The sequence below is a fragment of the Octopus sinensis genome, linkage group LG22 (genome assembly GCF_006345805.1).
Source record: "Octopus sinensis linkage group LG22, ASM634580v1, whole genome shotgun sequence".
NCBI classification, from domain to species: Eukaryota; Metazoa; Mollusca; class Cephalopoda; order Octopoda; family Octopodidae; genus Octopus; species Octopus sinensis.
In genome coordinates, this window is record NC_043018.1 from 20,351,780 (window position 1) to 20,366,779 (window position 15,000).

A 15,000-nucleotide genomic window follows, 5' to 3' on the forward strand; every position below is an offset into this window, starting at 1 on the left:
GAAAAAGAAGTTGTTGAGAAGCCAAACAGAATTTCTCTGAGAAAGACTTTTCTTTCTCTTTGTGTCTTTTGTTTAGAGTTAATTGTTAGAAAATAAACTAACAAATAAAGACGCGGACTATTTTGGGCAGGATGGCAAAACTACACGAAAAGAGCATCGAAAATAGAAGAGGACGAACTGAGAGCGAGGTGCCGAGATTGTACAACGGTCGATACAGAGAAGGCCTTCAAAATACTAATTGCATCCAATTTTAACCCTTCCGTTGCCATATCTCAGTTGAAATATGCTGGGTCCATGGCAATTAATTTCGAAAATAACGAAGGATTTAGTAAAATAACTTTGGCATTATTATGCTAGTGTTTGGAACTTGAATTTACCGGAAGCTTTGATGAAAGGCTTTAATTTAAATCATCTTAAAACAGGAAGTCTGTGTCATAGAACCATGAACCATGCTGGTGCCATGCAAAAAGCACCTGTGCTGGTGCCATGCAAAAAGCACCTGTGCTGGTGCCATGCAAAAAGCACCTGTGCTGGTGCCAAACAGTAAGCACTGGTGCTGGTGCCATGCGGAAAAACACTGGCACTAGTGTCGCACAAAAAGCACACCCATGCTGGTGTCACGCAAAAAGAAACCAAACCAAATCAGACTGGAATGTGGTGCAGCTTTCCACCTCTGATCGAAATGTCCAACCCATGCCAGCATGGAAAACGGACATTAAACAATAATGATGATGATGATGATGATAATGATGATGATGATAAATCTCATACCAGGAGGCAGTGTCAAGTGAGTTGGTACCAAAAAGGAATAAACCATATTTCATTCCTTAACCCTTTCGTTACCAAACCGCCCAAAGCTGCCCGAAAAAATTTTGGTTAATGTGACCAAACCACCCAAACCTGCCCGTATTTACCTATTCACATTTAAATGAGAATATCAGAGCAAATCTCTTTAGTACGTTCGTGAAAACATGTGATTATACTTCGTAAACAGTTCAACTACAGTTTTGTACAATAATCGAAGTGTAATTTTAATTCCGTGAATTTTGGGAGATTTTTTTCCGAAATTTGTTCCTATTGTGTTTTCAAAATTTGTAATTCTGACAAAAAATGGATACAATTTCATTATATCAAGCAGCGAGTCAGAATTCGAAGGCTTTTCTACTGAAGACCTTCATAAATCTAACTCTATGACTGAAAAAAAAAGCACGAGGTATTTGATAATGAATCCGATGTTTCATTTTCCGAAAGTGAAAACAGTGAATCCGAGATCTTCGACAGCGATAAAGAAAATGAATTGGCACCTGAATGGAGTGAAAATTTAAAAACTGTTTCTTTCGGTGATTTTTCTGAAGAAACTGGACCAAGCTACAGTCTTTCCCAGGAGAGTAAAGCCTTAGACTATTTCTATTTACTTTTTCGAATGAGCCTATTTGAAATCATTACGGCAGAAACAAACCTTTACGCTAAATGTAAACAAAGTGAAAGAAAGGATAGTTTGTGGTTTCCCACAACCTTAAATGAAATTAAGGACTATTTTGCCATAAATATTATTATGGGTATCAGAAAGTTACCCAGAATAACAAATTCTATAGTAAAATTTTGTTGTATACCCAATTGAATATTAGCTAATAACCCATTTTCTATAGCGATGTTTGAACAAAAATTTTAATAATTTTATATTTTGTTGAATTTACCTGTATCTACCTGCAATTAGAGTCACTTTGTGACAAAAATTATAGTATAGAATTGGTTGAGAACATTTCATTAAATTATCTTCCAAAAATCACATTAATATATCGATAAATAAAAATTTATGATTATGTTAGAAATTAATTGAAACACATAAGGGGTGTATTTTGGTCAGAAATATAGTAACGAAAGGGTTAAGAAAGAAAAGAAATGAGGGTTTATTGCTCATTAAATCTCAACAACTATAAAACCAAAAGAAAAGTTTCACTGATGAAATTCCAACACCCAGGAAACAGCTGTTCTGGATAGTTCCTTTGTGTCTAATCTAGAGGTTAGCTCCAAACAGTCATTGTTTACAAGACTGAAGTAAGCATGATTGTTTCAAGAACCCTCTGCCAGTTATAGGAAGATATATCACAGTTTAGCTTACGGTCCCTTGAGTATCACTCGATGTACATTGGCACAATCAACTGCGTGTCCTCAGTGAAAGATGTTTTGGTAAGCTCTCTTCAATTCCAGCCTGTTTATCTACAACAAATCCTAAGTTTTACACCTGTTCCATTCCACCCACCACCACTGAACTGGGTGGGGAACATCTTCAAGACGAGAAGAGAAGCTTACTAATACTTGATGTATGTTGGAAAACATCAACAAACGGAGCGACCTTCTTCTTAATAGCTGTTATTGTTTGTACTACTCATTATCAACCGTTAGTAAACATCGGCGTGGTACTGCTCTGCATGTGTCATGACACACAGACAGACAGTTTTGTATATTTCTAGTTCTATTATATTTTTTTCCTATCTTCGTTTGTTAATCCATAAATAGGATTTATTATATTTGGTTTTTAACGAGAAATTTGAGCCAATTTGCCACGTTTAGCAGCTGTAGATTTTCCTCTTACCTTTTTTTTCTTTGTGAAATGAAAAATACCTGTGAAAGTATATTTCAGAGATGAAACAAGAGACAGCTATGTTATTTTGTTTACTAACAGGGTTAGCTGCATTGAGTAGAATGATTCACAATAGTTTAGTGGAGATGTTTTTGGTAGAAGACCAAAATACACATTAGCAGTTAAGAAAGGGTTGGTTGATTACATGTCATACAAAAATGATAATAATAACAATGGTTTCAAATTTTAGCACAAGGCCAGCAATTTCGGGAGAGGTGGGGGGGGGGCAGTCAATTAAATTTACCCCAATGCTCAACTGGTACTTCTTTTATTGACCCTGAGGGTATGAAAGGTAACGTTAACCTTGGCAGAATTTGAACTCAGAACATAGACGAAAGGCTACTAAGCATTTTGCCCAGCATGCTAACGACTCTGCCATCATACCGCCTTAACAATAATAACAATAGCCCTTTCTACTAAAGGCACAAGGCCTTGAAATTTTGGGGTGGGGACTAGTTGATTACATCGATCCCAGTGTTTCACTGGTACTTAATTTATCGACCCCGAAAGGATGAAAGGCAAAGTCGACCTCGGTGGAATGTGAACTCAGAACGTAGCAGCAGATGAAATACCGCTAAACATTTCGCCCGGCATGCTAACGATTCTGCCACCTCGCTGCCTTAACGATGCTCTGTGTTTCTTTCAATTAATTTTAAATATAATAAAGGATAAGTAGGTGTCATGTATCATGTTGGTCTTTCGTTGATTCTAACCAGAAAGTTGTGACCTTGCTGTGGAAGCACCAAAATAAGATGCTTTACAGTACACAGATTTCCCAGACAGTCACCGCTTTATATATTAACCATGTTTGATGTTGCTTAACTTTGGTGATCAGATGACAATCAGTGCTGCCAGTGTAATATGATGTATGCTAAATAATGTATAGCATGCTACATTATGTACCAATGGTGTAATATAAAGTATGATATGATAAAGGCAAATATATATATACTAGCAGTATCGCCCGCCGTTGCTCGGGTTTGTAAGGGAAATAACTATAAAGCATTTTTAGAGAGTTATAGCCAAAAAATGGCAAAAAAATGGAAAAAAAATTATGGTAAATTTTTTTTGAGAGTTAAAAAGGTCGAGTTGCGTCCCCTAGACAGTCTGTGGTTTGTGTTTCTGATTCTCGACCCCCATGTCGAATTTATCGATTTTTTTCAGAACTGGGGGGACTGTCCAAAATTTTCGCTGCGTTAGTTTTGAATTATGACATTGGGCTATGTGTGTGTGTGTCAAGTTTCATCAGAATCGGTTGAAAGCCGTGGTCAGGGTGAGGGTACAACCTAACAGACACACAGACAAACTGCCATTTATATAGAGAGAGATATATGTGAAGCATGGAGAAAATGTAATGCAAAGTTTTGGAAAAAGAAAAAGAACTTACATCATTGCTCCATCCCCAAGACTTTCCGCCAGAGCTCTACGTAAAGAATTATCAACATCAAAGACTCCCCAAGTCGCTTGTAGGACAGAGTCCAGAAGGCAGTCTCCAGCTGTGCGATTCCATAAGGCGTGCAAGCGGCTACTTAATCTTTCGGTGAGTTCCAAACTCCAGTTTATAATGGATTCTTCTACCTCCAATTCTGAAAGGAAGGAAGAAAGAAAGAAAGAGAAATGTTGTAGAATTCTTCAATCTCCAATTATGAATGAATAAATGAAAGAATGAAAGAGAGAGAGAGACAGACAGACAGAGACAGAGAGAGAGAGAGAGAGGATGGAAGAAAGAAAGAAGGAAAGAAAGAAAGAGAAAAAGAAAGAAAGAAAGAAAGAAAGAAAGAAAGAAAAAGAAAGAAAGAAAGAAAGAAAGGAAGAAGGAAGGAAGGAAGGAAGAAAGAAAGAAAGAAAGGGAGGGGGAGGAAGGAAGGAAGAAAGAAAGAAGAAAGAAAGGGAGGGGGAGGAAGGAAGGAAGAAAGAAAGAAAGAAAGGAGGGGGAGGAAGGAAGGAAGAAAGAAGGGAAGAAAGGAAGAAAGAAAGAAAGAAAGAAAGGAACAAAGAAAGAAAGAACGAAAGAAAGAAAGGAAAGAAGGAAGGTAGGAAGAAAGAAAGAAAGAAAGAAAAGAGGAAGAACGAAAGGAAGAAACGAAAGAAGGAAGGAAGGAAGGAAGAAGGGAAGAAAGGAAGAAAGAAAGAAAGAAAGAAAGAAAGAGAAAATTTAAACCATCCATTATTATATATTCAGTATCATTCAATATACATTTTCCCATGCTTGCATGGGTCAGACCGAGTTTACTGAGGCAGTTTTTCTATGGCTGGATGCCCTTCCTGTCACCAACCTTCACCTGTTTCTGTGTAAGTTAATATTGCCCCCCCCCCATGGCCAAACATGTTTTCTACAGACAGATGGAAATGAACAGCTTCACTTGTATGATGATGATGATGATGATCATCATCATCATCATTAACAAAACATCATGCGACGCCAAGACAATGATACACATAAACATACACACACGTAAAAATGTATGTGTGTGTGTGTACCCTCACCATCATTATTTGACATCTGTTTCCCATGTTGGCATGGGTTGGACAGTTTGACAGGAGCTGGACTAGGCTCCAATTGTCTGTTTTGGCATGGCTTCTAAAGCTGGATGCCCTTCCTAAATGCCAACCACTTTACAGAGTGTACTGGGCGCTTTTTCATGTGGCACTAACACAAGTGCTTTTTACATGCCACTGGCACACGGGCTTTTTATGTGGCACCAGCATATTACATATGCAGTGGGCTTCTTTCAGTTTCTGCCTACCAAAACCACTCACATGGCTTTGGTCGGCCCAAGGCTAGAGCAGAAGGCACTTGCCCAAGATGACATGCAGTGGGACTGAACCTGAGACTGCATAGTTGGGAAGCAAGCTTCTTCACCACACATCCATGCCTGCACTTACATTATATTATATCATATTATATATCTTGAAATAATATCTCAGAAAGTTAGAAAAAGAAAATACAAAACACACAAAGCTTTTAACTGAATTATAAAGAATTAACCATCCATTACACAAATAACTTAATGACTGTTCAATACGAAGAATTGATGAGATATCTGATAAGGATTATGAAAATAGAATACTTCAAGAATGGCCACATCTTGTTTACACAATAAAACCAGAGAAATATGGTCAATCAATTTTTATCGTTCATCAATAGATTTTTCTAAGCAGAGAGATGGATGAGTTAGTAGTGTACTAATGTTAATGACCTTACAGAACTTAGTTCCATTATTCCCAGTTCAAATCAAAAAATCAAAAATCAAAATCGATCAACATGAATGGAAATTGTAGCTGTGATACCAGTGCTGGTGGCACATAAGAGAACCATCCGAACGTGGCCGTTGCCAGTGCCGCCCTGACTGGCTTCCGAGCCGGTGGCACGTAAAAAGCACCATCCGATCGTGGCCGTTGCCCCAGCCTCACCTGGCCTCCGTGCCGGTGGCACGTAAAAAGCACCATCCAATCATGGCCGTTGCCCCAGCCTCACCTGGCCTCCGTGCCGGTGGCACGTAAAAAGCACCATCCGATCGTGGCCGTTGCCAGCCTCGCCTGGCCTCCGTGCCGGTGGCACGTAAAAAGCACCATCCGATCGTGGCCGTTTGCCAGCCTCGTCTGGCACCTGTGTCGGTGGCACGTAAAAAGCATCCACTACACTCATGGAATGGTTGGCGTTAGGAAGGGTATCCAGCCGTAGAAACATTGCCAGATCAGACTGGGCCTGGTGCAGCCTTCTGGCTTCCCAGACCCCAGTTGCACCATATCCAACCCATGCCAGCATGGAAAGCGGATGCTAAACGATGATGATGATGATGATGATGAAATCCTATGAGTTTCAGTGTCCCTACTGTTAAACATATTGGACAAATCAGACTTACTAACTCCATCTTATGTCCAGCTTAGAGTAAATCAGTATATTGTTACTAATAACTTAGGTCTGTTGTTAAGCCTGCAGGTTCACTCGGTCAGTGATTATAGCAGTTTCCATGGAATATAAGCAACCAAGAGAATAACAATCTGTTCACACACACACGATTACAGAATAAGTCCACCACCATCAATTCACTGTGATGTAAATTCACCACAAGGAAAGTTTACTGAGAAAATAATATATTTTAATGTGTATAAGGAACACTCATATATAAGGAAACTCCTAATTTTGGGTGGGGGCTTAAAATTTAAAAAGAAGGATTTGTAAGGGATTATAATGCAATCCATGTATAAGAAATTCCCATATTTTTTTAACCTAATTTTTGATGAAAAAAGGGTTCCTTACACACATTAAAATATGCAGAGGAATGAGAAGTTGTTAGGTAAAAAGGGTGCACTGATTTGGAAAGAAAGTTACTCAAAGTTAAAGAGAAGAAAATTACAAACCCTTAACGAGGTTATCAACAATAAGGTAAAAGTTAAGAAACTTTGACCCCAGATATCTTTAATTTCTTTTCTTTTTTTTTTTTTTACTCATTTCAGTCATTGGACTGTGGCCATGCCGGAGCCACTACCTTGAAGGAATTTAGTTGACCACATCAACTACCGTACAGTAAGTCTGGTGCTTATTCTATCAGTCTCTTTTGCCAAACCACTAAGTTACAGGGATATAAACTAACCAACACCAGTTGTCAAGCAGTGGTGTAGGACAAACACAAATACAAAGGCACACACATGTAGCTACACACACACACATGTATATACACAATGGGCTTCTTTCAGTTTCTATCAACCAAATCCATACACAAGGCTTAGACTGGCCTGAGTCTACAGTAGAAGATACGTGCCACACAGTGGGATTGAACCCAAGATCACACAGTTGAGAAGTAAACCTCTTAAGCACACAGCTATGCCTGTGCCTTTATGTTGATCTAACATGGGTTCTCAACCATTTTTTATCTACAGACTCCTTAGACTACTATACACACAGATATACGATGGGTCTCTTCCAGTTTCCATCGATCAGTTCCACTAACACAAGTTTGGCTGGTGCAAGGCGATATTAGAAAATACCTGCCCATAGTACCATACAGTGAAATGGTACCATACAGTGAAATGGTACCATACAGTGAAATAGAACCGAAAACTATTAGTCTTGGAAGCAAACATTTTAACCACAAACACACGCCTGTGCCTAAGAAGAAATTCATACACAGCGTCCAGATGTTTGGTACCATATAAAAACAGGTTTTGTCTCCCCCACCAAAACCGAAATTACTAAAAATGTAACAGTGCTATAATTACTGTCAGTGTATCGTTAACATCATGTTAATTAAATCGGACATCTGTATGCATTGAGGGAAGCAAAAATCCTAATTGACTCCAACTATCAGATTAACTGTCAAAGTCCAATTCCTTGATTGTCACTAATACATTACTACATTTAAGATATAACTCTGTGGTCTTGTGTTATAATAATAATAATAATGACAATAATAATAATGATAATAATAATAATGATAATAATAATAATGATAATAATAATGACACTAATAATGATAATAATAATCCCTCTCTCTCTTTCGGAGAGGCACTGAGCACCTACACGCACATATGCACACACGGCAGTAACTTCCACCTACCGAATTCAATCACAAAGCTTCGGTCTGCTCGGGGCTATAGCGGAAGACACCTACCCAAAGTGCCACGCAGTGGGACTGAACCCGAAACCATGTAGCTAGGAAGCAAGCTCCCTAACCACACAGCCATGCCCGATAATAATAACAACAACAATAATAATAATGATAATAATATTGATACTGATGATGATGATAATAATAATGATGATGATGATGATAATAATACTGATGATGATGTTGATGATGATATTAATAATAATAATAATAATAATAATAATAATAATCCCTAAGTGTTGGGAAGACACTCAGCAAGAAATGGAAACAAAATTGAAGGAAGATAAAGATAATAATAATAATAACAAGAGCACTCAGAGAGCGCCAACCTCTGCCATGACAACACCAATGTCCACTTAACGATCAGCCGGAGATGAATTTTAAAATAAGAATGTCTGAAATAAAACTTGACTGTTCTCACAAACAAGAATACTAAAAATGAACCCGACCGCTCTCAAAAATTAAGTAAAAAAAAACAGGAAAAATAATCTAGAATCCTTGTCTGGTACCGGATTGATCTCAAAATCTAATCAGTTTGTGCCAGTCACGAGGCCAAACATCCCTGGAAGTTTCATCCAAATCCATCCAGCTGTTCTTGAGACATCTTGTCCACAGACAAACTAACAAACAAACAAACAAATATGACTGAAAACAATACCTCTGCCTTCGTTAAGGCAGAGGTAATAATAATATTGATTTTAAATATTGGCACAAGGCCAGCAATTTCAGGGGAGGTGGTAAGTCAGTTAAATCAACCCCAGTGCTGAGCTAGTACTTATTTTATTGACCCCGAGAGGACAAAGTCAAAGTTGACCCCCGGTGGAATTTGAACTCGGAATGTGAAGACGGACAATAATTTCTACAATGGACACAAGGCCTGAAATTTTGTGGTGGTGGTGGTGGTGGGTGGGTGGTGGTCAGTCAGTTGCATCGATCCCACTGCTCGGCTGGTACTTATTCTATTGACCCCCCAAAAAAGGATGAAAGGCAAAGTCGACCACGGCGGAATTTGAACCCAGAATGTAAAACCAGGAAAAAATGCCACTAAGCATTTTGTCTGATGTGCTAACAATTCTGCCAGCTCACCACCTTATATAACAATAACAACAACAACAACAACATTCTTCAAAATAGCATCATGGCTGCCATTCCTAGATCTCTCTCCGTTTTTACATTCCAGCTTCGGCTATTTATAGTCTTGCTATTGAAAGAAATCCAAGATAGCCTGATAACACATGAACATTCAGAGGCGACATAATAAACATCAATATCTTCTCATTCCACAATAATTCAATACTTATTCAAATAGAATATGGATCACATGGCTCCGAGGAAATATCTCTCGGTTTCTAAGCCACGTTTGGTTCATGTATACGACGACAAAACTACGCATGCTGTTTATTCAATGGTTACTGGCTATTGGGGTTTTCTTGAATGTTGTGGGGGCACCCCTACACTATCTTAGTAATGTAAGGGCCAACCTTGATGGAATTTTGCCAAACAGGGGAAATTAAATAAAGGGATTCAGTAAATCAGTCTTTGTGTTCATTACACTTTTTTTTTCCATGGAGATACTTAAAAGACTAGTTTATGGTACAAAACTATCAACAATCAAGAAAGTAAGGATGGCCACTGAATGGAATGAACCATTTCCTGATGTTTGCAATCCCACTGCTTCATGTTAGATGTTTTGCAAACAACTTGCACATGCAAGTGCTACCAGTTAAAAGCTCCGTATATCGGAAGCTAGCAAGTGTATGGGGTCATCAGGAGAGAATGCGCACCGTTTTGGGGCCTACCTCTCGACGGCATCAATGTGCACCGGCCCTCCCCCTTACTGATATGAGGCCCCGCTTGCTAGATCACCTGGTTATGAAGAACTCAATATACTTCTAGCCATCGCTCATCGTCTCTTTTTAACCAAATCCAGTGGCTAGCCTTCTCCACTGTAGATTGGATATCAGTCATGGTGGTATTGACTTTACTATGAGTTAGGCCTAACGATAACAACAGTCGTCTCACGCTGTGTCCTACAAACCCTCTACGTCCGACTTCGATAGGAAATTGTTCCGCTTTCCAGCCTGCGTTTTCACATTCCTCGAGGAGGTTTTCATAACGGTTTAATTTTATTAGCAGTGCTTCAACCAGAATGGTCATTAGTTTTAAAATAGGTATTTATAAAAAAAAAGAAAAAAAATTCAATTCTGCTCATAGATTCTATTAAATTTTGAAAAAGGAGATGTCTTTTAATGAAAACTGACTTTATAATCCTGCAATCTGTACACACACCTTTTGCGACCCCTTGTATGTATATATATATATATATCATAACATCATTTAATGTCCTCCTTCCATGCTGGCATGGGTTAGACTGTACGTGTGTGTGTGTATTTTTTAGGATGTTGAATAAAAGCATAATTAACTGATCCCTCCTGTATTTTCTCAGCACACCATCGTATATATATATACACACACACATAATATATATGTATATATAGTGAGAATTAAAAAAAAAGATGAAGACGGATGTGTAAACAACAAACAGATGTATTAGTTTAATGCTCGGGAAGTGAGAAAGTCTTTTACGTTTTGAGCCTATGCTCTTCGACAGAAAGGAACACACATATATGTATGTGTGTGTATACACACACACACACACATTGTTATCTGGAATAAAGCTACTTCACTCAGTCTTACTTCGCTGCTCAGTTGAGGGGGTCTTGTCTTGTGAGTTATTTGGTAACCTCACCATTGCCAGTATTATGTAAAAAGCTCCACCCAGTACACACAGTAAAGTGGTTGGATGTTAGGAAGGGCATCCAGCCATAGAAACCATGCCAAACCAGACAAGTGGAGCCTGGCACAATCCTCTGGCTCACCAACACCAGCTGAACCATTCAGCCCATGCAAGCATTGAAATAATGATGATATATAAACACACACACACACACACACATAATGGGCTTCTATCAGTTTCCATCTACTAAGAAGACATTCAATGATGATCAATAAATAATTCCAACAATTAGCAACTACCAAAACTATTTGCAATGCAGCAGCAGACATCTGTGACGGATTATTAGATCTCTTCTCGGAACCAATGCCTCTTTCATCTGTTGAACAATCAAACAGCAGAGGAAGACCATTGACCATTGCTGACCACAACTAACCAATTGTTGAAAGATTCCAAACAGTAAATAAAGACAGTATTCTAGCGTAGTGGAACTTGGAAATTTAACAAAACAGAATGGTTTCAAACAAAGTGGTGGAGGACAGCCAAAGAATTGATTTGGAATTGGTAATGATACATGGAATGCTGCTGATGTATTCTTTGAATGGATAATGGAATGTAATGTTTGAATAGAATGGTTTGTGATAGACAGGGTGTCCATTGGTAGAAGCCAGGCCAAAGCTCCAGGCTTTATGAACAGTGTCTCCCAGTGAGAAGTTACTCAGGCTGTGTAGTGGAGAGCAGACATAAAAACAATGTTGGTGATGCTAATTAAGTAAGTTTTATAATTTAGCCATTTTGTTGCCATATGTTGGCGTTAGGAAGGGCATCCAGCTGTAGAAACGTTGCCAGATAAGACCGGAGCCTGGTGCAGCCTTCTGGCTTCCCAGATCCCCGTTCGAACCGTCCAACCCATGCTAGCATGGAGAACGGACGTTAAACGATGATGATGATGATTTCTATTGAAAAGTGCTTTGTTTAATTACTTTTGGAAATAATAGAAATTTAGTAAAACAATTTTGTTGTTATTTAATCTGGTGTTTGGGTCATATGAAATTTTAATAGAAGATTTTAATTTACATCCCTTTAAAATAGGAAGTGCCCCAGCATGGCCACAGCCCGTGAGCTGAAACTAGATGAAAAAAAAAGGGAAAAAAAAAATCATATGACCAAGGGGCAGGCTCAGGCAGTTTGGTCAAAAAGGGTTAATACACTAAAAAAAAAATTCTTAAGTTACTTTTGATGACATTGACTATTCCAGTCATTTGATCAACTGAACTAACCAACTCTTTGCCTTTTCAATTACAGGTGGAAACCATTTGACAGTCTACCACAGTGTTTCCATCCACCCAATTCACCCACAAGACCTGAAACCAAGGTAAAAGTCACTTGCCAAAAGTGGTGCACCCCGAGATTGAACCCAGAATCTTATATTGTGGAGAAAATTTCTTAATCACTATGCTACGTCTACTTCCAAATACACACGCACCATGATGCATACTAGCTCAATATTTATATATACTCAGTATATATTATAAAGTATATAGTTTGCTGAAACTGCATGTCTACCTGGTAATTCAAGTTTCATGTCTTTGCAATCTTCAGGCAAGAACTGTTCTCATTTGAACATCTCAGAGCCTTAAAACTCAAGCTGTGAGCTCTCCTACAAGTTTTGCATCTTCTCTACAGCAAGACACTTGTTCCTGTCTCTCAACTTTAGCCTCTCAACATCTCACATAAAGCCACCCACCTTTTTCACTGACCTCACTTCACGATTTTTTTTCTTTACTTTTCCTTTGCTTTGTGAGTAACTTGGGGACCTCACTAGTGCTGGTAACACACACACACACACACACACACACACACAAAATACCCAGTATATTCTGTAAAGGGGTTGGCACTAGGGACGGCATCCAGCTGTGAATCCATGCCAAAGCAGAGATTGGACCCAACTGGATCCTTTCAAACTATCCAGCTCATGCCAACATGGAAGACAAACATTAAATGATGCTGACGATGATGATGATGATGATGATAATATCACTGACCATTATTTTTAAGAATCCCCACTTCAATGGGGTAAATCCTGCACTTCATTATCTGGGAATGTCAGTTTGAGTTCAGATATGTGCACAGTTCTTTGATGAAGAAAATAAAGATGTTCAGCGCCTTATATTAAAATTTGCTAAAGCACTACTAACGTCATACAGTAGAAGAATACACACACACACACAGATCGTTTCTTTGATTGTGTTCCATAGCTACGGTTGTTCAACATAATGGCTATGAACATAACCCTTTCAGCACAATTTCTATAATTCTTATAACGCAACCGTAATGGCAAGGCAAAGAGAAAGCAGCAAAAGAACGAATTCAGAAACGCAAGGAAATATAAAGAGAAGAAGAATGATTCCAAACTCAACACCAATTCAAAGAATGAACATGCAAAAGGCATTCAAGCAATAATGCATAATAGCAAAACACTTTCAAACAAATTTAAACTGCGGAAAGAAATTGAAACTGTAAGCTCTGTAATATATAATTCTGCTATGGTATAACTATGATGGTAAAGGTTTAACGCAGTAGCCCCCAACTATTTTTTATCTATGAACCCCTTTGGTTACTATTTCATTCTGGTGGACCCCACCAGAGCCATTTGATGTTTAACCCTTTAGTATTTAAACCGGCCATATCCAGTCAAAATATTTAATCTGTTTTATGTTCAAACTGACCAGATCCAGGCTCTCACACCTACCCTACAATGTTAATCTACATTAGGTAATTACACCATCAAGATCTTGAAGATATGAGATAATGCATGATTAATTCAAATCAATGGGAAATCAATAAGCATTATGTTTGATAGAATAATCAGAACACTAAAGGGTTAAAAAGTAGTTTTATAGATATTTCTTTCAAAAATTCCTATTTTGTTTGTCACACATTCTCTTGTATAGGCTGAACTATATATAAAAGGCGGCGAGCTGGCAGAAACGTTAGCACGCCGGGCGAAATGCGTAGCCGTATTTCGTCTGCCGTTATGTTCTGAGTTCAAATTCCGCCGAAGTCGACTTTGCCTTTCATCCTTTCGGGGTCGATAAATAAAGTACCAGTTACGCACTGGGGTCGATGTAATCGACTTAATCCCTTTGTCTGTCCTTGTTTGTCCCCTCTATGTTTAGCCCCTTGTGGGCAGTAAAGAAATAGGTATTTCGTCTGCCATTACGTTCTGAGTTCAAATTCCGCCGAGGTCGACTTTGCCTTTCATCCTTTCGGGGTCGATTAAATAAGTACCAGTTACGCACTGGTGTCGATGTAATCGACTTAATCCCTTTGTCTGTCCTTGTTTGTCCCCTCTATGTTTAGCCCCTTGTGGGCAGTAAAGAAATATATATATAAAATGTCAGAGAAAGAAACTTAGCTGTTTCTGGCAATAAATACATCATCACCATCGTCGTCATTTAACGTCTGTCTTCCATGGCGGCATGGGTTGGACAATTAGAGAGGAGCTGACCAGGCAGAAGACTGCACCAGACTTCTGTGTCTGTTTTGGCAAGGTTTTTACAGCTGGATGCCCCTCTTAACACCAAACGCCCAGCAGAGTGGACTCTAAACTAAAATTCTTTCATGGACCCTTAATACACTTCTGTGGGACCCCAATTTAGTGTTTTGCTTGTGTACCCACCACCCAAATCTTATATGGCCCCCTAAGGTCATGTAGACCCTTGCTTGAGAAGCACTGGTTTAGCACATCTTTAATCTGCTCTACTACATCCTTGGATTTACATCATAGGTAAGTGGATATGACTGGACTTGAACCTACATTGCCAATGAATGAGGCACACTGATTTTCTGTGCCTGGTACCATTCCACAGTTAAGATGCTGAGACAATGTTGGGAATGTTACTTACAAATACCTGAGCAGAATAACATTAGATTATCCTAGAGCACAACTCTTAACACAGTTACATACTAAAACCCAGTGTGTGTGTGTGTGTGTGTGTTGGGGGGGG

The 15,000-nt window shown here is 38.8% G+C and overlaps 1 protein-coding gene across 3 annotated transcripts in view; it reads right to left on the reverse strand.

Moving 5' to 3' along the window:
- Positions 1-15,000, reverse strand: part of LOC115223142 (ubiquitin thioesterase zranb1-B) — a 173,715-nt gene that overhangs the window by 13,696 nt on the left and 145,019 nt on the right. For all 3 annotated transcript variants that reach the window (XM_029793563.2, XM_029793564.2, XM_036512220.1), the window contains one exon: positions 4,032-4,230. In XM_029793563.2, the coding sequence (XP_029649423.1) occupies positions 4,032-4,230 (199 nt within the window). The remainder of the gene's footprint in view (positions 1-4,031; positions 4,231-15,000) is intronic.